At 33.5% G+C, this 25,045-nt stretch overlaps 2 protein-coding genes across 2 annotated transcripts in view; one reads left to right on the top strand and one right to left on the bottom strand.

The window, feature by feature from the left end:
* Positions 1-2,821: 2,821 nt before the first annotated feature.
* On the bottom strand, positions 2,822-15,934 carry LOC109614089 (uncharacterized). Its single transcript, XM_020039375.2, has 6 exons — positions 15,574-15,934; positions 14,997-15,461; positions 12,021-12,245; positions 5,480-5,635; positions 5,130-5,414; positions 2,822-3,085 (listed from the first exon to the last, which is right to left on the bottom strand). Exons 1-6 carry the CDS (start codon positions 15,731-15,733, stop codon positions 2,883-2,885), a joined length of 1,494 nt encoding a protein of 497 aa, XP_019894934.2. The 5' UTR covers positions 15,734-15,934; the 3' UTR covers positions 2,822-2,882.
* Positions 11,835-25,045, top strand: part of LOC101889270 (GTP-binding protein Rhes) — a 42,434-nt gene continuing 29,223 nt past the window's right edge. The window contains exon 1 of the mRNA XM_005190794.4: positions 11,835-11,928. The gene's annotated coding sequence lies outside the window, so the exon portion shown is untranslated. The remainder of the gene's footprint in view (positions 11,929-25,045) is intronic.

Genomic DNA, 25,045 nt, shown 5'->3' with positions numbered 1-25,045 from the left:
GAAATTATCTTAGCTCTGCGATTTCCTTTTTTCAAAGGATAGCTAACTTATATCATAACCAATCCCATTAAAGTTAACACTTTTATATTAGAGAAGCGAATTTGAAGAAGTTAAAAGTTCTCATTGTCATTATACGTTTGATTATTTTATATATATATGGAGCTTCTTATCTCGCCAAGTTAAGTAAATCTAGCTAATGTGTCCGTCCGTCTGTCCATGTTAATTGTAATTACGATACAGGTCGAAATTATTGTCCAATCTTCACGAAATTTCGCATGGACAGAATAGAAGCGTATCTTTTGGGGAGATGATGTCAAAATATTTAGGGGTTGAAATGGACCAAAAACAGAAACATTTCTTGAATTTGTAATTGCTTTAGAGGTCAAATTATAGAACAATCGGAATTGTGGATGGCGCTAGTGTTTATTATGTGGAGGGTGAAATAGACCATAATTTGTATGTAAACACAAGTCAAAAAGCCTTTGAATAACCCTCCTTGATTTGGAACGAATTTGAAAATGTTCAAAAAAAAAAAATATATATATATATAAATTAAAACAAGTAAGTAAAGGCTATAGTCGTGCGGGGCCGACCATATAATACCCTACAACACTACAATATGTTCGAAGTCCCCTTATATCCAAATCCATTTTGGAAGATTTCGTTTTTGAAATAATGTCAAAGAGCCCTGCCAAGAGGTTGCCCTTAGTTTTTTGACCCGGAGAATTTGGCCAATATATACGGACTCCGTAGTTTTGTTAAACATTCAAAATAATTTCACACGAAAGTTGTGGTCCATTTTACAGCTAAATATGATCCAATGGTCAACCAAAATGTTAGACTTCTTCCCCGTCCCTCTCCCTCTCTTCTGATGCGAAATTCCGGGTGTATTAGTTTTCAATTGTGGCCTATAGAGCAACTATTAATTTAGAAAAAATTATTTTTTTTTTAGTCCATTTGCACCTCTAAATCCATATTTTAAGAACAATAGGCTTTAATTCTGACCCCAACCCTACCCCCCATTCAAAATTTCGTGAGGATCCGACGATAAATGCGATATGCATATAATACCCACAAAACGTAGTGTTGGGGGGTGTAAACATTTAGAAAATTAACAATTCAAAATTTTAAGTCAAATTAAAAAAATCGCATGCTATAAAAAATATGACAAAAGATATTACCTCTTTTATTGGTATATTTTTCGCGAATTTCCTAGATTTTATCCGTTTCTGGCAAGGGACCATTCCGAATTGCGGTTCTTGACTTACAAGCACTATATAAATATTATTCTTTTACATATATATTGTACCTATTTTGCTATATATCCAATTTCTTGGCTATTAGCATCACTGTAATGGCCAGAAGTTATCTTTTAATGTATTTGTGATTTTGCTGGGATTGAAAATATTCGCGGTTTAGGGGAAATGTTCCTATTTTCTTACATAAAAGTTAGGGTCTATTTTACCCGCTAATTTTTGTCCGATGTCAGCCCTTTCTCCCCACTCCCATTCTCTAACTCCATGTAAATTTTCGGGTCGATTGGTTTATAATTGTGGCCTATAGAGCAACTGCAAAATCAGGAAATTTTTCTGTTTTTGGTCCATTTCAACCCCTAAATATCGAGCGATCATCTCCAAAAACAATAGGGTTCTATTCTGACCATAACCCCACCTCCATTTTCAATTTCGTGAGGATCGGTTCATAATTGCGACCTGTAGCTTGATTACAAATTAACATGGACAGACGGTCGGACGGACATACATAGCTAGATCGATTCATCTCGGCGAGATAGGAAGATCCATATATACTTTCCTATGTGGGAAACCAATATTCCGAGGTGTTACATAATTTTTGAACCAGTCAAACTCGTAATACCCCCAACACATAGTGTTGTAGGGTATAAAAATAGAATCCATTAAAAATTCTATTAAAGTCATAAAAATAACGAATACAGGGATTTACCTATTAGGAACTTCAAATAAAAATTTGAAACAATTTCGGTGAATAATGTCACTGAAATCATCAAAATACTGAATATACAGATATTTAGGAGCTGTACGAAGTCCTGGACCTGCAAAGACAATTTTCTGTCATAGACTGTAGAACCCATTAGGAATTTCAAATAGGAAATTTGAAACTATTCCTGTGAATAATGTCGCGAAAATCATCAAAATACCGAATGTGGGGTGGTACTGTTTTATGTGGAGTGTCAAATTCGGTGAACATCGGTTCAGATATAGCTATAGCTGCCATATAAATTCCTTATCCGATTTCTCCTCCACAGTCGTAATATGCAACAATGTCCGGAGAAATATATCAAATACAGCTCAGAAATAATTTTGCCAAATTTTATCGAGATCGGTTCAGATTAATATATAGCTCCCATAAATATCTTCGTACGATTTTAAGTTTATTATGCACCAAATTGTTAATATAAGCCCGAATTGAATGGATTTTGGTACATACTAACGAATCCGAATTCTGAAAGGAAGGATATCAAAATCGGTTAATATATAGCTATAGGTCCCATATATAGGTTTTATCCGATTTTGTATTTTACTCTCTCACACCCGTAAAATACTCTTCACAAAAACGATATCTGTTAAATTTTATAGAGATTGGATCAGATTTGGATATAGGTCCCATATATATCTTCATCCGATTTCATTGTTTATTGTGCATAAAGTAACAACTAATAATTTTACACCAACAACATTGTGGTTGTCAATCAAAGAAATTCAATAGTATGGTCTTTCCATATTGTTTTAAGTAAATATTTATTAAAATATTAAATATTTATTTAAATTATTAACTTTTCTTCGTATGGTACTGTGTTTTATATAATTTTATCTATCAATATAAGTGTAGCTTAATCCAATGAATCATTTCAAGCATAAATGCATTCGCATTTTGTGATACGCGGCAAGAGGTTGTGTCTTACAACCCTTGGGGCCAAGCAAATGAAGTGCAATATAATCGTAACAGTCAATCACACCATCCTTATTACAGTCCTCCTGGAAGCGTTGCATATATTTAATAACAGTTTCACGGGAACATTTGTCGTCATTAATACATTGAAGATAGTCTGAAAAATTAAAGAATATTTTCATTAGCTAATGCAAAATAATGAAAAATATATATTTATTAGCGACGGAACATAACGCCCAGCAATGTAATTGTACCCAAACGTAATCAGTTCATATGGCGGTATATACTCATTAAAATATCTAAATTATTTCTGCGTTATCTTAATCAGTCATGTCGTTTACGGAAATTATAGTTCGAAATCATAGCACTGTGACACAAATCTTCGAAAAAATACACAATTCTTCTAATGTTCCAATTGTGGTTTGATGGGCCCAAAATTACAAATATGCCTTTGGTTTTTCTGGGTCTGGGAAAATTGATTTTATAATTATAGAGGCAATCTGAGTTTCTTGGATTTTCATCTTTACACGTGCATAACTTTAATTTTTTACAACGGGTTTGATAAGGATTATATTAAACCAGGGGCCTACTATATGATACCCTACTTTACTATGCATATTTAGTAGAATTCTCGTAACAAAAGAATTTATTTTAAGTAGATCATACCACCTATTAACATTTGACTTTAGAGCAATTAGAGATTGCTTTAGGAGGAAGATTGTATTCAAAAATATATATTGGAGCCTAGTTGCATTTTGGCTGATATTAGCCATTTTTTTAAGAATAAAACTTAAAATAGGATTAGGGAAATATATGAAACCTTAGCCGTTCTTTGACAAATGTATTTCCGAGCTATATAAGATATTTGGTACCAAATATCATAGTTGTCGAATGCATATTACGAATGTGAGAGGCTCAAACACACAATCGGATGAAATATATATTTTGGAGTTATAGCTATATCTGAACCGATTTTCTCCGAATTTCATTTACTTGCTTCTAGACTGAATTCGGTGGAATGTACCAAAATACAGGCCATTTGAACTTATATTAGCCATTTGGTGCACAATTAACTCGAAATCGGTTGATGATATATGGGAGCTATATCTAAATTTGATCCGATTATCAGCAAATACGACCTGTATTTTGTTCACAAGAATACACGGACGGGCGGACGGACTGACGTGGATAAATCGACTCAGAAAGTGATTCTACGAGGATTCTCAAAAGTAAATATGGGTCTATCTCGCTTCCGTCTCCATGTTATAAGCAAATGCACAAAGACATAATACCCTTACCACTATATGGTGTGTATAAAAATATTTATTAGAGCAATAGACATACCGGACTGATTTTCTCCGAGTGGTAAAATTCGGTTGAATATGAAAAAATCTATTCAATTTGGGTTGATATTACATATATGGTGAGCAATAACCGTAAAATCGGATGAAGCTGTATATCGAAGATATATAAAAATCTGAACCGATCTCGATAAAATTTGGCAGAGGTATTTTCGAGCAGTGTCTGATGCACGGTATCAAATATGATTGTTGGGAGATATGATATGGGAGATATAGCTATATTTAAACCGATTTCTTACCACTATATGGTGTAGGGTATAACAAAGTTCTAACTCGTCTATTCTCAAGCGATTTTAATAATTTTTCCAGTTTTTGAAAGCTTATAAAATGTCCTTAAGATAAATAGTACTACGATATGTATAGCACGAAGACAATTTTTTCTTTGATGCCAGTTCCTGTTCTTTGATGCATTTTTAACACTTAAGCCACTGTAACTTTGCCATTTTGTAACCGATTTTAAAAATGGTTGATTTGTTTGCGAGTTAACAATTGACCTTTCAAAGAATATAGAAACTATGCACGTTTAAAATTGAAAATCCAAGAAAGTCGGGTTTCTCTATATTTACCATTATAAAATCAATTTTCGAAGTGACCCATATAAACCAAAGGCATATTCGTCATCTGTGAGCTGCCACAAACCAGAATGGGAAGAATAGAGCAAGTGCGTATTTATGCTGTCGCACAGTGTAGTTTTTGAGCAGAAACTTGTCAAACCCATAATTTATCATAGTCATTGGTATTTTTTTTTTAGCAAAAAAAGCTTGTTGCCATTTTTTTTTTCAATATTAAAATTGCTTTGTCACAAACAAAAATGAATCATTAAAAAGTTCAATAAATTACCTCGGAATTCCTCTTCGCCACCAGTATAATAATTCAAATTGCCATTAAGTACTGTTTTACCACTATCCATCCAATAGCTGTGGGAAATTTCAAATATTCCACATGTATACGTTTTCAAACATTTCACCGGCTTGCAATCATTGATGGTTGTACAAAGACAATGCATGCACTGCTCATCCATAGGCTGTATCTTGTTATCACTAGACTTACGACGTGTTCCATTACTACCGTTTGTCATATTTTCCAATAATATTATCTTAACATTTTCACTTGTTGCCTCTTTTGCTAAAGAAATACAAAAGCCTTACAAATAATATAATGGTATATTGGATATTATTTTCAAAACATACCTTTCATTTTTTCAGATACTAATTTGACTTTATGATTGAAATGTGTCCCATGTCCAAAATGTCGAAATGCCATTCCAATAACTAGGATTAGACATATTGATGTGACGGCTATGGACAGTTGTTGTTTCCTTTGTGATGTTAGCATTTTGATGTTTATTTTTCAACTGTCTGGTGAATATATAAATTATGATTTTCACAGTTGTATTATTGTTTTTTTATACCCTCCACCATACTTTGTGGAGTATATTAACTTTTTTATTCCGTTTGTAACTTCTCGAATAATAATGAAATTGTTTAAAATTTAGTATTTATAGTTAGCAGTGTTTTAACATCCAGGAGTAGAATAATGTCTACATAGATCCACGTCTTCCCATAGCCCCCTTATAATGGTACCGCCCGAAATTTGGTATTTAAGGCTATATTTTTCAGCAGATATTTTTACAAATTGATATTTGATGTTCACTGTAGCAGATATTTGTCTGCATAGCGTCACGTTATCAAATAGCCCCCATAAAGCTGTACTCACCGGTATTCCTAATTTTGATGATTTTAGGCATATTTTTATTGGAATTGTTCCAAATTTGGAACTTAAAATCCAAATAAAACAGAAAATTGTCGTTAACTGCATTCTCTAACAGTTATTTATTTATTTACTAGCTGGACCGGTCCGCGTTTCCGGTCCGTAGTTTTTGTCTATTATGCATATTTGTCAAAGCATAATTATTCACAGATATGACTGATATAAGTGTTCACGTACTGCTCGATTAAAAGTGTTTTAAAATACCTGTACTCATATTTAAGCAGTGGGCTTCAAATGTGTGGATGTGCTATACAAATCTATTAAAAAGTATATATCAATCTTATCCCCATGTAAGGGATCAAATTAATTTTTAGTATGGTAAAAATCGTAGCAAAAATTTCCAATCAAATTAGCAGTAATTTGGAATTTTATGTATTTTGTACACCTCATAATTGAGGGCTGAATGATTTAAGAATAGCCAAAGTTAATTACTTTTTTAAACCCATTAGCACCTCAGATTGTGCATTAGAGTCCTCATAAGTCCGACTAACCATGTCTGTCTGTTTGTCCGCCAAAAGGCGGACTTGAGGGGGTACTATTACATGGAGAAAATTCTAAAATTTGTAGATATGTTTAAATTTTTGTGTAAGATTTTCACCCCCAAATACACATTTTTAGCCAAACCCTAAAAAATTGTATTAAAATCAGGGGGTACCTTTATATGGGCACTACTCCGAAACATCGACCTACATTGAAAACTTTTTTCTACCCCTTATAATCCAAGATGACAAATAGAGGCCAAATCAAAAATATAGCAGAACAACATAACATGTCAAACTGAAAAAAATTTCGCGTGATTTAAATAAGTAAAAATAGTTTTATCCACCTCATAATTGAGGGCAGAATGATTTCAGAATAGTCAAATATAATTACTATTTTACACCCATTACCGTAAGACCCCATAAAGTCCATATTTTTCATCATAGTATAATTCTACTACTACTTTACTACTTCTACTTTCTACTTTCTTATATTTCTAATTTGTTTATGTTTTCACAATTTATTTCATAAAGATATACATTCCAAATCCCAACCAATATTCTCCTGGGGGTTACAAATTCAATAGAATACAACATTTTCTTTTCTGATCACACATTAGATGTGAAAGTGGACTTGGGGATACTCCAATGTGGGGACTTTACTTAAATAAATTCCAATGTGACAATTATCTGTATGATGGTTTCCTACCCCAGGGCAGCATAAACACAATTTTTTAGCCAAATCAATTGATGAATGTGATCAAGACCAATATGGGCCCTACTCTGAAAATTTCAAATTTTATGCGAAGAGGTTCTCTACCCCTTAGAAACAAAGATGCCAAATAAGTGCCAAAAATGAAAAAAGTGACCAAGACCCCAAAAATAGCTTAAATCATACGATGGTTATATAAATATGAAATCGGGTTGTAATCTTATCCGTGAGTTATGATCGATATCATGACCTGAATTTTGCATTTTGAGCTCTCATTGGACGGATTATTGTTACATGAAAGAAGTAGGTCCACGCTTTGAAATGAGCCCCATTAGGCTTTTTTGGTCATTTTTGTTAGCTTAAATGTGTTCGCATCTTCCAGCTGAACCACGATGTAGGCCCTGGAGTTGAAAGGTAGATGTCAGTTAACATCCTATTTCGCACTTATTTCATTTTTTTTTTTGGTGAAAAATTTGTCTTTATTTTGTTCACAAAAAATCCACCGAATTCAATATGATAATACAAATTGAAAAAAATTGACAAAAAAAAAAAAGAATAACAAATTGAAAAAATCTTCAACTTTTTACAGCAAATGTTTAAAGATCCTCACAAAGTTTGTACTATTATTTTAAAATTCGATCCCATTGACATTTTTTTCGATTTGAGAATTTTTGCAATAAGATCTCTTTTTCGTGATTTTTTAACGGTTTTGAAAAAGTAATTATATATTAACTTTGGTTTTATTTAGCTTTGCCACCACATAATTCGGTACTACACTTCCATGTAACCCGCCCTCAATTACAGTTCTCAAGAAATCATGTCAATTAAATAAACTGGTATTAATATTCGAATTCAAAAATAAGATATAAAAAACACTACAAATGTACATTAGAAAAAAGTAAGTCAAAATGGAAAAAATCATGCAAAATAAAACATTACTATTGTACATTTCAAAAGTCAAAATGAAAATGTTAATATATATCACATTTTTACGCGATTTGTTTGGATATTATCCTTTTCGAACAGCAGACAATTCCGAATATGTATGAATCGTTAAAATCAGTCCAGCGGTTCTTAAGTTATAAGCGTAGTAACTAACACAACTTTCTTTTATATATAGATTATTAAAATGGAACACGTTTTAATAATAAATTATGAGATTATTTCTTTTTAAAGGTTTTGTATACTTCATAGTGTAATGTTTAAAAAGATCGACCCGACCGAACATAGCATTGTTTTACTTGTTTATTCAGAAATATTTTATCAAAGGGGTGACTGAAAATGTGGTTTAATTTTAAAAATAAATATTGAATATCTCGAGTCGCTGTAAGAAACAAATGAAAACCAGTAAAGAAAGCCCCGCCCGACTTTATGATACCCTACACCACTTTGATAATTTAGTAGAGCTCCACATAACAATTAACAGTTTTTATAGGAGAATTCAATCATACATTATTATAATTATAATTTAAAGTTAAAAGGAGCAAATATACCGAAGCATTTGTGTCTTTTAAATTCGGACTTGTATTGCCCATTTGGTGCACAATTAATTTGAAATCGGATGAAGATATATATGGGAGATATATCCCAATCTGAACCGATCTCGATAAAATTTGGCAAAGATATTTCTGAGCTGCATTTGATATATTTCCCCAAATATTGTTGTTACAGAGTGAATATTACGGCTGTGGGTAACAAATACTACAAATCGGATGAAAAATATATATGGGAGCTATAGCTATATCTGAACCGATCTTCATCAAATTTGGCATACTAGCTTCTAGACTCAATTCGGTCGTAAGTGCCAAATTTCATCCCATTTGGGCAAATATTAGACGTTTGGTGCACAATAAAAGGTAAATCGGACAAAGTTATATATGGGACATATATCCAAATCGGAACCGATCTCGATAAAATTTAGCAATTGTATTTCTGAGCTGTATTTGATATATTTACCCAAATTTTGTGCATATTACGGCTGCGGAGGACAAAAATAATAAATCGGATGAACAATATATATGGGAGCTATAGCTATATCTGAACCGATTTCGATCAAATTTGGCATACTTTTTTTAAGGCCTAATTTGCATGTGCAAAATTCCATAATTTTCGGCTTGATATTACACGTTTGGTGCACAATAAAAGGCAAATCGGACGAACATATATATGGGAGCTATATCTAAAATTTGACCGATTATTTCCAATTTCAATAGGGTTCGTCCTTGGGTCAAACAAATGACATGTGCAAAATTTCATCTCAATCGGATAATAAATGCGACCTGCATTTTGTTCACAAGAATACATGGACAGACGGACGGACGGACAGACGGACTGACATGCATAAATCAACTCAGAAAGTGATTCTATGCAGATCATCAAAAGGAACTATGGGTCTATCTCGTTTACTTTTGCCTGTTACAAACAAATGCACAAAGACATAATACCCTTACCACTATGTGGTGTAGGGTATAAAAACTTACAGCGAGTGAAAAAGTAGTAAGTTCGGCCGAGTCGAACTTCGTATACACTCTCCTATTTGGAAGGAAATCGCAAATTTTCAACAAACAAATGCGACCTTATATTACGAAATTTGAAACAATTTCAGTGTATAATGTCGCCAAATCATAAAAATAACGAATATAGGGAGGGGTCACCGAATATAGGGAGGGATTTCAGTCACAGGATGTAGAACCCAATATGAACTCTAAATATGAAATTTGAATCAATTCCCGTGGATAATGTCGCAAAAATCATCAAAATACCGAATATAAGGAGGAACCGTTATATGAGGTCTATACGAATACCTGGACCTGCATATGCAATACGAAATTGAAACAATTACGGTAAAAAATTTCGCTAAAATCATCATCAATATCGAATATTGGCGGGTACCTTTGTATATTCCATATCGTGAACCTATATTTACAATTCTCTTGCAGGGGATAAAGTACTCAGAAGTAACTCCTGGTGTGGATTTTCAGACAATTTCATTGAAAAGTTTGGCTACAATCATCAAAGTACCGAATATCGGGAGGTGCCGTTTTTTTGTATATGGGGATATACGATTTCGTAAACCTATATGGACAATTCTATTTCTGGGAGTAAAATACTCACAAGGATCTCCTTGCGTCAATTTTAAGACGATTCCATAAAAAATGTGGCCAAAATCATCAAAATACCGATTATGGGGGGTACATCTCAGAATTTTACGCTGACCAAGAATATATATATGTATATATGACAAATACATCAAAGACGCACCTCTGACCTTTACATTGATACTGATTTCCATTAACACGACATAGGGCGCCTAACCCCATAGTTCCGATTAAAAGCCAAGATAAAACGTTTGCAGGACTGTGACATTATTTAACCAGTAAAGAAAGCCTTAAAGTCGGGCGGGGCCGACTTTATGATACCCTACACCACTTTGCTATTTTAGTAGAGCTCCACATAACAATTAAAAGTTTTTATGGGAGAGTTCAATCATACACGCTACGATTATAATTACAATTTAAAGTTCAAAAGACTCAATATGCCAAAGCATTTGAATCTTTTAAATTCGGATAAAGATATATATGGGAGCTATATCCAAATCGGAATCGATCTCGATAAAATTTGGCAAAGATATTTCTGAGTGGTATTTGATATATTTCCCTAAAAACCGTTGTTACGGAGAGCATATTACGGCTGTGGGTAACAAATATAACAAATCGGATGAACATTATATATGGGAGCTATAGTTATATCTGAACCGATCTTCACCAAATTTGACATACTAGCTTCTAGACTCAATTCGGTCGTAAGTGCCAGATTCCATCTCATTTGGACAAATATTAGACGTTTGGTGCACAAAAAAGGGTAAATCGGACGAAGTTATATATGTGAGCTATATCCAAATCTGAACCGATCTCGATTAAATTTAACAAAGGTATTTCTGATCTGCATTTAACATATTTCCCCAAATATTGTTGTTACAGAATGCATATTACGGCTGCGGAGGACAAAAATAACAAATCGGATGAACAATATATATGGGAGCTATAGCTATATCTGAACCGATTTCGATCAAATTTGGCATATTTATTTGGGCCCAATTTGGTTGTATGTGCAAAATGTAATACTATTTGGGCAAATATTAGACGTTTGGTGCACAAAAAAGGGCAAATCGGACGAAGATATATATGGGAGCTATATCTCAATTTTTACCGATTATCTCCAATTTCAATAGGAGGTAATAAATGATATGTGCAAAATTTCATCTGGATAGGGCAATAAATGCGAACTGTACTTTGTTTACAAAAATACATGGACAGACGGACGGACATGCATAAATCGACTCAGAATGTGATTCTATGCAGATCATCAAAAGGAACTATGGGTCTATCTCGTTTCCTTTTGCCTGTTACAAACAAATGCACAAAGACATAATACCCTGACCACCTTGTGGTGTAGGGTATAAAAATGAAATTAAAATATTGAATACGTATCTGTTTTGTCTGGTTAATTCGTTTCCGTTTTTTATTAATTACATATATTGATAAACTGTTTCATCTATCTTTTCTGCCTTTACGGTACATTGTTCTTAAATAAAGTACTAAGGTATTAGTTTTTCTTTTTTCCAGAAAATGTCACCTCAGTATGCATACACTCGTTTATATCCAGGAACATAGTATCGGTGAGTTTAAATAAAAATTCCTAATTAAATATATATTTATTTGTTATTTTTATGACAGTTACACTTTAAAGACATAAATGTAATATCTTTTTATGTAATGGAAGTTAAATTCATTTCTTTGAGACACTGATTCATTCGAAATTTTTGTATTAGAGGGAACTTCTGGTATGTACATCCAGATGGTCCAAACACATGCAGAGATATAAAATCAGCACAGTCAATAACTCCATCTTTATTACAATCTCTGCGATATCGTTTAAGATAAGAATTTATTGTATTTTTTGCACACGCGTCATTGACGACACATCGTAAATAATCTGAAAAAGAAAAAAAAAAAAAACAATAAGATTATTTAAAATTATTGTTGATATAACTATATGAGTTTATCCAAGATATTATCGCAGAGTTTCGCGTTTAAAGTAAATCCCCGCCGAAGATAATGAGTCTATAATACTAGGGTTTATTTTAAAAGCTTTCTCTTTTACTATGTTAAAATATTTTGCAGTTCTTTGTACATTTACGAAATGACGCCAGAAAAAAACTTTGCTTGTCATATTTGTGTAAATATTATTTACATTTTAATACCCTCCACCATTCGGTTTAATATTTTTCTTTTGATATGCGATAAAAGTATAGATTTATTTTCTTTAGGTATTTATAGTAACATTTAATGAAATATATTTTGATATTTGGGGTCATCCGACATTTGTCATTAAGATCTTCAAATACGAAATTTCATCATCAAAATACCGAATATTTGGAGGATATGGTGGAGCGACATGACCCATTTACAAAATTAACCTGCCAACTGGCAAAATACACACATTCCAACAGCATTCAGCAAGCGCCACCCAAGAATGGTTACAAAATGAGGTTCCTCGCTTCATTTCCAGCGCACAATGGCCACCAAAATCTCCGGATACCAATCCGTTGGACTATTGTGTCTGGAGCATTTTAGAAAGCAAGGTTGGTACTAAAAAATACCAAAGTGTCAATCACCTCAAGCAAGCGCTTCGCCAGGAATAGGCCAAAATACCGCAGAGCATCATTCGGGCAGCGTGTGACGCTTTCATTGGCCGTTTTGAGGGCCATAATTCGTGCAAAACCAATTCGAATAAATCTAAACATATTCTAAAATCTGGTGCTATTTCCGGCATTTGTTGTTTTCATTCAATAAAATTAAATAAAAGTAAAAATTATGGCGTTTGACTTTTGCATTTTTTTATCTCACCCTGTATATGCGAGCTATAGCTATATTTGAACCGATTTTCTCCAAATTTGATGTACTTTCTTCTAGACTGAATTCAGTTGGAGGTGTCAAATTTAAGGTCATTTGTACCGATATTGGCCATCCACCAAGCACAATTAACCCAAAATCGCTAGAAGATATATGGGAGCTATATCTAAGTTTGAGCCGATTCTCACCAATTTTAATAGGGTTCGTCCTTGGGGCAAACTAATTTGGTTTGGAAAATTTAATCTCAATCTGATAATAAATGCGGCCTGCACTTTGTTTACAAAAATGCATGGACAGACAAACGGACGGGCTGACATGAATAAATGGTGTCAAAAAGTGATTATATGAAGATTCTTAAAAGTAACTATGGGTCTATCTCTCTTCCTTCTCCCTGTTACAAAAAATGGGCAGAGACATAATATAACTATGTGGTGCAGGGTATAATTACGTACGAGAGATCGCATGCAATATAAAACCAGTAAAGAAAGTCTTAAAGTTGGGCGGGGCCGACTTTATGATACCCTACACCACTTTGCTAATTTAGTAGAGCTCCACATAACAATAAAAGTTTTTATGGGAGAATTCAATCATACACGCTATGATTATAATTATAACTTAAAGTTCAAAGGACTAAATATGCCGAATTGTATTGCCCATTTGGTGCACAATTAATTTGAAATCGGATAAAGATATATATGGGAGCTATATTCAAATCTGAACCGATCTCGATGAAATTTGGCAAAGATATTTCTGAGCTGTATTTGATATATTTCCTGAATATCGTTGTTACGGAGTGCATACTACGGCTGTGGGTAACAAATATGACAAATCGGATGAACAGTATATGTGGGAGCTATAGCTACATCTGAACCGATCTTCACCAAATTTGATATACTAGCTTCTAGACCCAGTTCGGTCGTAAGTGCCAAATTCTATCCCATTTGGACAAATATTAGACGTTTGGTGCACACTAAAAGGTAAATCGGACGAAGTTATATATGGGAGCTATATCCAAATCTGAGCCGATCTCGATAAAATTTAGCAAATTTATTTCTGAGCTGTATTTGATATATTTCCCCAAATATTGTTGTTGCTGAGTGCATATTACGGCGGCGGTGGACAAAAATAACAAATCGGATGAACAATATATATGGGAGCTATAGCTATATCTGAACCGATTTCGATCAAATTTGGCATACATATTTTCAGACCTAATTTGGGTGTATATGCAAAATTCCATACAATTCGGGCTGATATTACACGTTTGGTGCACAATAAAACACAAATCGGGCGAAGATATATATGGGAGCTATATCTAAATTTTGACCGATTATTTCCAATTTCAATAGGGTTCGTCCTTGAGTCAAACAAATGATCTGTGCAAAATTTCATCTGGATCGGGCAATAAATGCGACCTGTACTTTGTTTACAAAAATACATGGACAGACGGACGGACGGACAGACGGACGGACATGCATAAATCGACTCAGAATGTGATTCTATGCAGATCATCAAAAGGAACTATGGGTCTATCTCGTTTCCTTCTGCCTGTTATAAACAAATGCGCAAAGACATAATACCCTGACCACCTTGTGGTGTAGGGTATAAATACTGCCGTCAGATATAGTTGAATTCGGTTAAAATCTGGCTTCCAAGTGCTGACTTTTGTCCTTTCTTTGTTTTGTCTATTTGTATTCAGTAAACTCTCAAGACGCACGTGTCAAAATTTCCCTTTCACGTCTCTCTTCTATTGGACTGAACATCCAGTATATTTCGTTACAAAATATCAGGTAAAAATATCCGCATATTATTCGCCGAAAAAAAAACTTACCGTTATGCTCCTCCTCTTCTGTGTTATTCATGCTTCGTTTATCCTTTACAACTTGTTTCCCACCATCAATCCAATATAGTTTTGATATACCATAAACGCCACAAGGATCTGTAGTTTGACATTTGACTGGACGACAATCACTTGCTGTTACGCAAAGACATTTTAAACATTTATCCGATATGACATCCATGGCATTCCCAGAGAATGATTGCACATTGGACGCAGTGCTGTAGTCATTGGCATAATCATTGTCCACCACATATGAATCGGATGATGTGAATTCATCCGATTGCTCCGCAGAATTCATGCCGCCATATTGTGACATAGTTGTATAGGATTCATCATTTGCATATTCCCCACTGTTTGCCGAACTATAATCCTCCTCTATGTTTTGAATAAATTGTTTAGTTGATTTTATGACACTTTCTGTACTGCCGGTATCATCTCCATCCTTGGGGAAAATATCTAAAGTTAGGATACATGATAAGATCACAAATATATATCGTCTATCGTGCAGTGTAATCATGTTTGCAATTTTTGGAAGAATTCATACAATTTTAAAGCTGGCTTTACATACCAACACCAGTCGTTGGATGCACTCGATCATCGCCGATATTTAAACGTCCGAAATGGTGTTTCTGTCGTATGTGAAGGTATATCGAACCGACAATCAAGCCAAACGACACAAGTATGGCAGCAATAACAATTTTTTGATTTAATTCTTTTATGAGCACCATATTTGTTTTATGTAAAACTAATGGTATTTCTCAGTTTTTTTGTATTTTATTTTGTTTTGAATTCTTTTTCACTTTTGTCCAACGTTTACAATAATCAAACAATTTCACGAATTGGAATTTCATGCGCTAAGAGTAATGTTTGCGGATAGAAAAGAGCAATCGGATGCTGATAAAACATTCGTGGTGCCTCATTTGCTGATAACCTTTTTCCATTGCGGTGGACTTTATTTAAATTAAAGTCAGCATTTTAATACAACGACAACGCTTCAATGGCATGTTTATATTCAAAATGCGATAGCGAGGATAGGCATAGAAACCACAATGTATTTACACATTTGTAATTTCTGTTTAAAAAAATGCTATGCATTTAATGCGAAAAGTACGAGGGAGGACCAATAAGTCTGTGACCGGTGTGGGAGACCCGTTAATTTGTTTGTGTATAATAATTATAACCAATTCCCAAAACACAAATAAACGGCTCTGGAGAAAAAGATTCAGGTCAAATATTGACTTTTTTTGGAAGGAATACATACTACTGACAAAAGTCTCTCAGAACTTAACATGAGACTCCTATCTAAAGGTACTTGATTAGATCGTTTTTATACCCTCCACCATGGTATGGATGGTATATTATTTTATCAGCGTAAAAATCTATCTGGATTTAGCGATGTCCGTTCCCATGTCTGTGAAAATCATATTATATATTAAATTGAATATGGGCTTTATAAGTCCACGTTTTGATATATCCCCTATGTAACTGTACCTGCAGATTTAAGTTCTTTTGGTTGTTTGGTCACAATTTAAATCCGAATTTGCTGTAAATAGGCTGTTTGTGTGTTTCAGTCGTTGCATAGAAATATCCGCTAGCCTCCAGATATTCAGTATTTTGATGATTTGAGCCCCATTTTTACCGCAATTGTTTAAAATTTGGTATTTGGAGTTCATAATGATTACTATCTTCTATGACAGAAAATTTCCTTTACAGATTTACGCCTTCGTATAGCCCCCATGCAACGGCACCTCCCCGATGATGTTGGCTACATTTTTCAACAGAATTATCTCAAACTTGAGTTCGTTATAGGCATCACCTTCTCAGGCAGACGTAATCAGAATTTCAAGGATTTTTTTAAATTTTGCAAAGTTTATTCGCAATGGTGGAGGGTATGAAAAGATCGGCCTTGTCGAACTTAGCTTATTCTTAGGAGTTTAAAAATTTTGCATCCTTATAGAACTATCCTCGTATTTGAAAAAAAAAAACAGTAAAGAAAGACCTAAAGTCGGGCGGGCCGAATTTTTGATACCCTACAACACTTTGATAATTTAGTAGAGCTTCACATAACAATTAAAAGTTTTTATAGGAGAATTCAATCATACACGCTATGATTATAATTTAAAGTTAAAAGGAGCAAATATACCGAAGCATTTGTATCTTTTAAATTCGGACTTGTATTGCCCATTTGGTGCACAATTAATTTGAAATCGGATGAAGATATATATGGGAGATATATCCCAATCTGAACCGATCTCGATAAATTTTGGCAAAGATATTTCTGAGCTGCATTTGATATATTTCCCCAAATATTGTTGTTACAGAGTGAATATTACGGCTGTGGGTAACAAATATGACAAATCGGATGAACAATATATATGGGAGCTATAGCTATATCTGAACCGATCTTCATCATATTTGGCATACTAGCTTCTAGACTCAATTCGGTCGTAAGTGCCAAATTTCATCCCATTTGGGCAATTATTAGACGTTTGGTGCACAGTAAAAGGTAAATCGGACAAAGTTATATATGGGATATATATCTAAATCGGAACCGATCTCGATAAAATTTAGCAATTGTATTTCTGAGCTGTATTTGATATATTTCCCCAAATTTTGTTGTTACAGAGTGCATATTACGGCTGCGGAGGACAAAAATAATAAATCGGATGAACAATATATATGGGAGCTATAGCTATATCTGAACCGATTTCGATCAAATTTGGCATACTTATTTTAAGGCCTAATTTGGTTGTATGTGCAAAATTCCATAAATTTCGGCTTGATATTACACGTTTGGTGCACAATAAAAGGCAAATCGGACGAACATATAAATGGGAGCTATATCTAAAATTTGACCGATTATTTCCAATTTCAATAGGGTTCGTCCTTGGGTCAAACAAATGACATGTGCAAAATTTCATCTCAATCGGATAATAAATGCGACCTGCATTTTGTTCACAAGAATACATGGACAGACGGACGGACGGACAGACGGACTGACATGCATAAATCAACTCAGAAAGTGATTCTATGGATATCCTCAAAAGTAACTATAGGTCTATCTCGCTTTCTTCTCCATGTTACAAACAAATGCACAAAGACATAATACCCTTACCACTATGTGGTGTAGGGTATAAAAACATAGCGGCAGTGCGGAATCAAGACATGTATACAGTTAAATGCGGCCTCTTATTAAGAACTTGAGATACTAAGTATTAAACAAGTAAAAAGCAGTTAAGGTCCAATTTGTATACCCTGCATTATTCGAAAAATTTAAAAACAAAGATATACGATATCGTGGAGACAATTATCTTTCAGGAGGTAATTTACTCAGAAGAAACTCCTTGTGTGGATTTTAAGCCAATTCCATTGAAAGATGTGGTAAAAACAATAAAATACCGAATATCGGGGGGTACCGTTATGTGGGGGCCATTCAATATCGTGGACCGATATAGACCATCTTCGAATACTGATCTGTGCAAAATTTTAGCTTTCTATCTTAATTCATTTTGACTCTAGAGTGATTATAACAGACGGACGGATGGGTTAAATCGTCTTAGAATTGTACGCTGATCAAGTGTATATATACTTTGTTGGGTCGAAATGACGAACTTAATATAACCTCCATATTATGTTTGGTGAAGAGTATAAAAATACCTAAAATCAGGGGATCATATGGGCGCTGTATGAAATCGTGGACCTGTATAGGCAATTTTTCTCCAGAGAGGACGGTACCTATTGCGAACTTAAAAAGCCTCCTCTCCACAATTTGGAAAGTTACACGTGTTAAATTATGTCCATGGGCGCTGAGGTGTAGTGTTTGAGCGGTGTTATTAGCAACTCGTTATACAAGTTTAAAATATGAAAGGATGACATGGCTAGATCGACAGAGAATTTTTTGAGGATAAAGAATAAATATAACCTCCATACTATGTAAAATTCCACAACGATCTTTATAATACTTAAAGTGGAGCTATGTTACAGGACAGAGTACCAGAACACAATCAAACACTCTAATAAAAAACTTCGTAAAACTAAACTCCATTTTAACAATGCAATATCATACTTCCAAAAACTATATAAACAAAACTTATGTTAAAATTACAATTTCTGTATGCCATTATATAGCAATTATTTATTAATCAGAAACCACTTCGTCCATGTTTCCAGATGATAATTCTGTCATGCGCAAGTTTTTAATTAATATTTTAATCAGCGGTAATTTAATTAGCATAATTATTAAGAATGGCCAACGTTATAGGCCTTTATAACCGGCTGTCTTCCTGTTCGCGCACACTGCTACCCACACTTGTAATTCTTAGTTTTCTCTATTCTTCTATAACCGTCGTTAGTGACTGACTGGCTGACTGGAGGCAAACGTTCCCGGCATTTGCATAACAATCGTCATTTGAATGAAAAGGATTCAGTCATTCAGCCACTCATTCCTTTTAATTTCTGTTGGGTTGTTATTAACGCTTAACTCATTTAAAATAAAATATATCAGCAAAAATATACAATTCGTTTAGAATGAATTAATATTTTTAATTAAAAGTGCTTTGCTTGGCACGAATTGAAATCTTGATGACAAGTATTAAATTGAGTTAACAAATTAATGCAAGGTATATGGAAATTTGAATGTTAACGACAAGTACCCGATTTGTGAACTTCATTTTTTGGTATTTCTTATTTCATATATAACACTTAGGAAGGGTTGATCAAATGACACCAACATTTCCATGACAAAAGCTGTAGAGCTTTTAAATCCTCTTTAAAAAAAACTAACTTCTATTAAGGAAATATATATTTTTATACCCTCCACCATACTTTGTGGAGTATATTAATTACCCCTCCTTCATATATTCTTGATCAGTATTAAATTCTATGTCGATTTAGCGATGTCCGTCCGTCCGTCAGTGGAAATCACTCGAGCTTCCGAACGAAATGAAGTAAGTTGATAAAATGTTACTCAAATGTGTGATATTGAAGATGGGTCATGTAGGTCCACACTTTGGCATAGCTCATATAATGGTACCCCTCTTTTTCGGTATTTTGTTGATTTAAGCGACATTATTTACTGGAAATATTTGAAATATTTTTGGTTTGTTTTGTTTGGTTTTTGAAGTTCGTAATGGATAGTACAGCCTAAGACAGAAAATTGTCTGTGCAAGTTTACGTTTGGGTATAGCCCCATATAATATAATGATATCTCCCTATATTCGGTATTTTTATGATTTTAGCTACATTTTTCACCGAATTTATCTTATTAAGCTTCGTATTTGAATATTGTACTGACATATGATTTGTAAGATTTTAACAGAATTTTCAACGGATTTTATTTTATTTATTTATTTATTTTCTTTTTTTGATAATTACCAAATTCGTTCCTAATGGTGGAGGGTATTCAAAGTTCGGCCTGTGATTTTACAGCGTTTCTACTGTTTTTTTTTTTAATTTTATGGAGATTTCAGACTAAGATTTTGTGGAATCTTTGCATTTTAAATATATATTGTATGCGACAATATTACTGAAAACAATACGAGAATTATTTTGTTTGAAAATAAAAAATATATATATATATTAAATTTCACTATACTATATATAATTATTTCAGGTTCAAACCGCAGTTGATTTTTCTCTATAGTAATACTAGTGTCAAATTCGACATGACGTTTTGTGATTTAATTCAACTTTTTGATATGCAATAGGCATACACTTTGTATACCCTACACCACACAGTGGTAAGGGTATTATGTGTTTGTTCATTTGTTTGTAACATGGAGAAGGAAGCGAGATAGACCCATGTTACTTTTGAAAATCTTCATAGAATCACTTTCTGAGTCGATTTGTGCATGTCAATCCGTCCGTCTGTCCCTGTATTTTTGTGAAGAAAATGCAGGTCTCATTTATTATCCGTTTGAGATTAATTTTTTCAAACAATATTTGTTATGCCCAGTTATAAATCCTATTGAAGTAGGTGAGAATCGATTTAAATTTATATATATCTCAACCGATTTCGGGTTAATTGTGCATCAAATGACCAATATCAGTCCAAATGACTTGAAATTTGACACTTCCGACCGAATTCAGTCTAGATGCAAGTATGGAAATCGGTTCAAATATAGCTATAGCTCCCCTATATATGTTTTATCAGATTTGGGGTTTAAAGTACCTCACGTGCCTCATATGACCCCCACAACAATGAACTTGTATACCAGATATCAGACACAGCTCAGAAATAAGGGTTTAAAATTATCCCAAGATCGGTTCAGATTTGGATATAGCTCTTATATTTTTATATCCGCCCAACTGGACTGAATTTTGACAATTCCTGACTGAATTCATCCTAGAAACAAGCACTTCAAATTTGGTGAAAATCGGTTCAGATAAAGCTATTGCTCCTACATATATGTTTCATCCGATTTTGGTTTAAAGACTCTCACATGCGTTATATCTCCTCCACAACAATAATCTATGGATCAGATATCATAATATCATCAATATACCGAATAAAGGTATATTGATGATATTATGATATATATATATATATATCTATATATATATATATATATATATATATATATATATATATATATATATATATATATATATATATATATATATACATATATATATATATCAATATATATACACATCAATTGTTGTTTGTTGGTAATGGAATCAGTTGAAAATGGCTGGACCGATTTGCGTAATTTTTTTGTACAAACGTTCGTTTTTAAAGGAAAAATATTGACCACGCATACTTTTACGCCCATAATGAAGATATCGGTTTGAAAATTATTACACGCAATACTGTTGACTTTCCCTCCAATCCTAGGGATTTATTTGGGGGCTGAAGAACTGACAACGCATACTTCAAATCTACCTATATATAAAAAATAAGATTGTGTTACTTGCTACGCTTATAACTCAAGAACCGCTGATCTGTTTTTAACGATTCACACAAATTCGGAATTGTCTCTTGGCAGAAAAGGATAAAATAAAAAAATTGTGAATTTTGAAAATTTTCATTTTGACTTTTGAAGTGTACATTAGTAATGTTTTATTTTGCATTATTTTTTTTTCCATTTTGACTTACTATTTTGGAATGTACATTTGTAGTGTGTTTTTTTTCTTTTTGGGTAGTATAAAGCGACGACAATTGTGGAGTGCCGGACCTGAATAGATGATGTCAAAATAATTTAACGTAGTCAAACCAAAGTTAAAAGATAATTAATTTTTCAAAGCTGCTAAAAAATCAAAAAAAAAAAGCCAACTGCATTTCAAAATTTCTAAAATCGGGGAAAAATAGAGAACATTTTTTTCAATGGAATCAAACTTGAAAATAATAGTAAAGACCAAACTTCGTAAGGACCTTTAAACCTTCGCTGTAAAAAACCAGCGAACAAGTTGAAGATTTTTTTTTTTCAATTTGTTTATTAGTTATTATGCTTATAACTCAAGAACGTTTTGACGGATTTTTACAATTCATACAATTTTGGATTTTTATCTTGGCAAAAAAAAAAATTTTGTAAAATATGCCAATAAAAATAAAAAATCCTTTTGGCGTGAAATTTTTTCAATTTAAAAACTATACTGAAGTGTAAATTTTTTATTGTTTTGAATTCTGAATAAATAATATCAAAAAGAAATAGTACGCAAGACGATGTTAAATGGCGATTTTTCATGTCTGAAATTTGCATTTAGCTTTCAACTCCAGGATCTACATCGTGCTTCATCTGAAAGATGCGAACACATTTAAACATACAAAAATAAACGACAAAATGTTATGGGGCTCATTTCAAAACGTGCACCTACCTACTTCTTTCACATGACAATAATCCGTCCAATGAGAACTCAATATGCAAAATTCATTGGGACTGCAATCAGTGAAATACCGAATATAGAAGCGCAAAAAGGAAAGGGAAAAGGATTTCTACTCTTTCAGAAATTCTTCCTAAACTTTCACGATACCTTAAATCGCTTTTGCAGTTCAAAATATGGGTCATAACCCCCCGAATAAGGATACAACCCGATTTCAAGTATATCTTACATTTTAACCATATTTTCATACTAATTTCGGCAAATGTTGGTAATTTGGGTAGAAACCATCCTTGCAAAAACTGATCACATTTTGTATAACCATCATATTAATTAAGGAACCGGACATTTGTTTAATCGTCTTTGAATTATACTATGATAAAAGATACGGACATTATGGGGTCTCCAACGCGCAATTTCAATGACAAATATTACATATTACTTTAAAAACAACTTAAACAAGTAAGCAAAGGCTACAGTCGAGCGGGGCCGACCGTTGAATACCCTACAACACTATAATAAACGATACAGTTTATATAGGCGAGATACTCGAAAGAATTCCACAAGATATTGTGACAAATAATAAAAAAATACCGTCAGGTTCCGTTCTCTAATTTTCGAATAATAGCAACTTAAACAAATTTGCGCATTTCCAATTTATTGGTAGATGTTGCACGTAAATGGTCTTCCTAGATCTGGAACCAATATTTCCCAAAGACCTATAATCTCTCAGAAGTGGCAAAAGATTAACATTTGTTATTGGTTTTTGACAGAAACGCAGATATATGAGATACAGACATTTGACTATATTCTTCAACGAAATCAGCGTTAACGAAATAGTCAGAAGTGCGTCTTTCCTGTATTTGTGAATTCTCCAAAAAGTCACTGGAATGGAGATTTTCGTATTTTGTCTACAAAAGTTGGCAAACTATTTCACACATTGAATATTTTTGGATGGCCATCCAAAACTGCTTGTCTTTTGCAATGTCCGGTATCCCCCATTCAAATGTGCGTGAAGATCGGGCGATAATTACGACCTGCTGACAATTTTGCAGTTTTTTGGTCCATTTCAACCCCTAAATATATGGCGATCATCTCCAAAAAGAGTAGGCTTCTATTCTGACCCTCATCTTATCTCCATGCAAAATTTCGTAAGGATCGGGCCATAAATGCGATCTGTATATGATATCCTGATATCCTAACTACTTAGTTTTGTTTGCTGTAGAAATATTACAAAATGTTTAATTCAAAATGAAAATATGCCAAAAATATGACAAAATTGAAAAAATATGAGAAAATTGTACAAAATCAGTATTTTCATCTTTAGAGAGATATTTTTATGCGAATTTTTTAGACGTTTTTTCTTTCCTGCCAAGAGGCAATTCTGAATTAATGAGAACTGTCGAAATCAGTTCAGCCGTTCTCGACATATAAGAGATTTTTCAAGCATATCTTCTTTGATAAACATATATATCGCACATATTTTGCTATATATCCGTTTTGTTGGATGTTAACATCAATGTAAAGATCAGAAGTAACCTTGTCATGGCTTTGTGATTTCGCCGGGATTTAAAATATTCGCGGTTTAATAAAAAATTTTTAATTTTTTCAACACAAAAGATATGGTCTATTTTACACGCTAAATATTATCCGATGACCTCCCAAATTGGTAGGCTTCTTCCCCGCCCTAAACTCTAGCCACATGCGAAATTCCGCGTCGATTGGTCTATAATTGCGACCTGTATAGCTACTGAAAATCCGAAATTTTTTCAGTATTTGGTCCATTTCAACCCCTAAACATTTGGCGATCATCTCCAAAAGAAATAGGCTTCTATTCTGACCCTAACCCCACCTTCGTGCAAAATTTCGTAAGGATCGGGCCATAATTGCGACCTGTAGAGTGATTACAAATTAACATGGACAGACGGACAGACGGACGGACGGACATACATAGCTAGATCGACTCAGCTCGGCGAGCTAGGAAGATCCATATATTCTTTCCTATATGGGCAGCCAATATTTCGAGGTGTTACATAAATTCTGGCCCAATCAAACTTATAATACCCCCAACACATAGTGTTGTAGGGTATAAAAATTAAGTTCGGCCGGGCAGAACTATTATTATCATCCGCCTTAGGGTAAAGAAAATATTTTTATATAAAAGTATCTGAATTCAAGCCTGTTTCACTTTAAACTTTATATACCAGTAAGACTGTTTGGAT

The sequence above is a fragment of the Musca domestica genome, unplaced genomic scaffold (genome assembly GCF_030504385.1).
Source record: "Musca domestica strain aabys unplaced genomic scaffold, Musca_domestica.polishedcontigs.V.1.1 29, whole genome shotgun sequence".
NCBI classification, from domain to species: Eukaryota; Metazoa; Arthropoda; class Insecta; order Diptera; family Muscidae; genus Musca; species Musca domestica.
The sequence above is the reverse complement of the archived record's forward strand: the minus strand, read 5'-3'. Positions and strand labels throughout refer to the sequence as shown.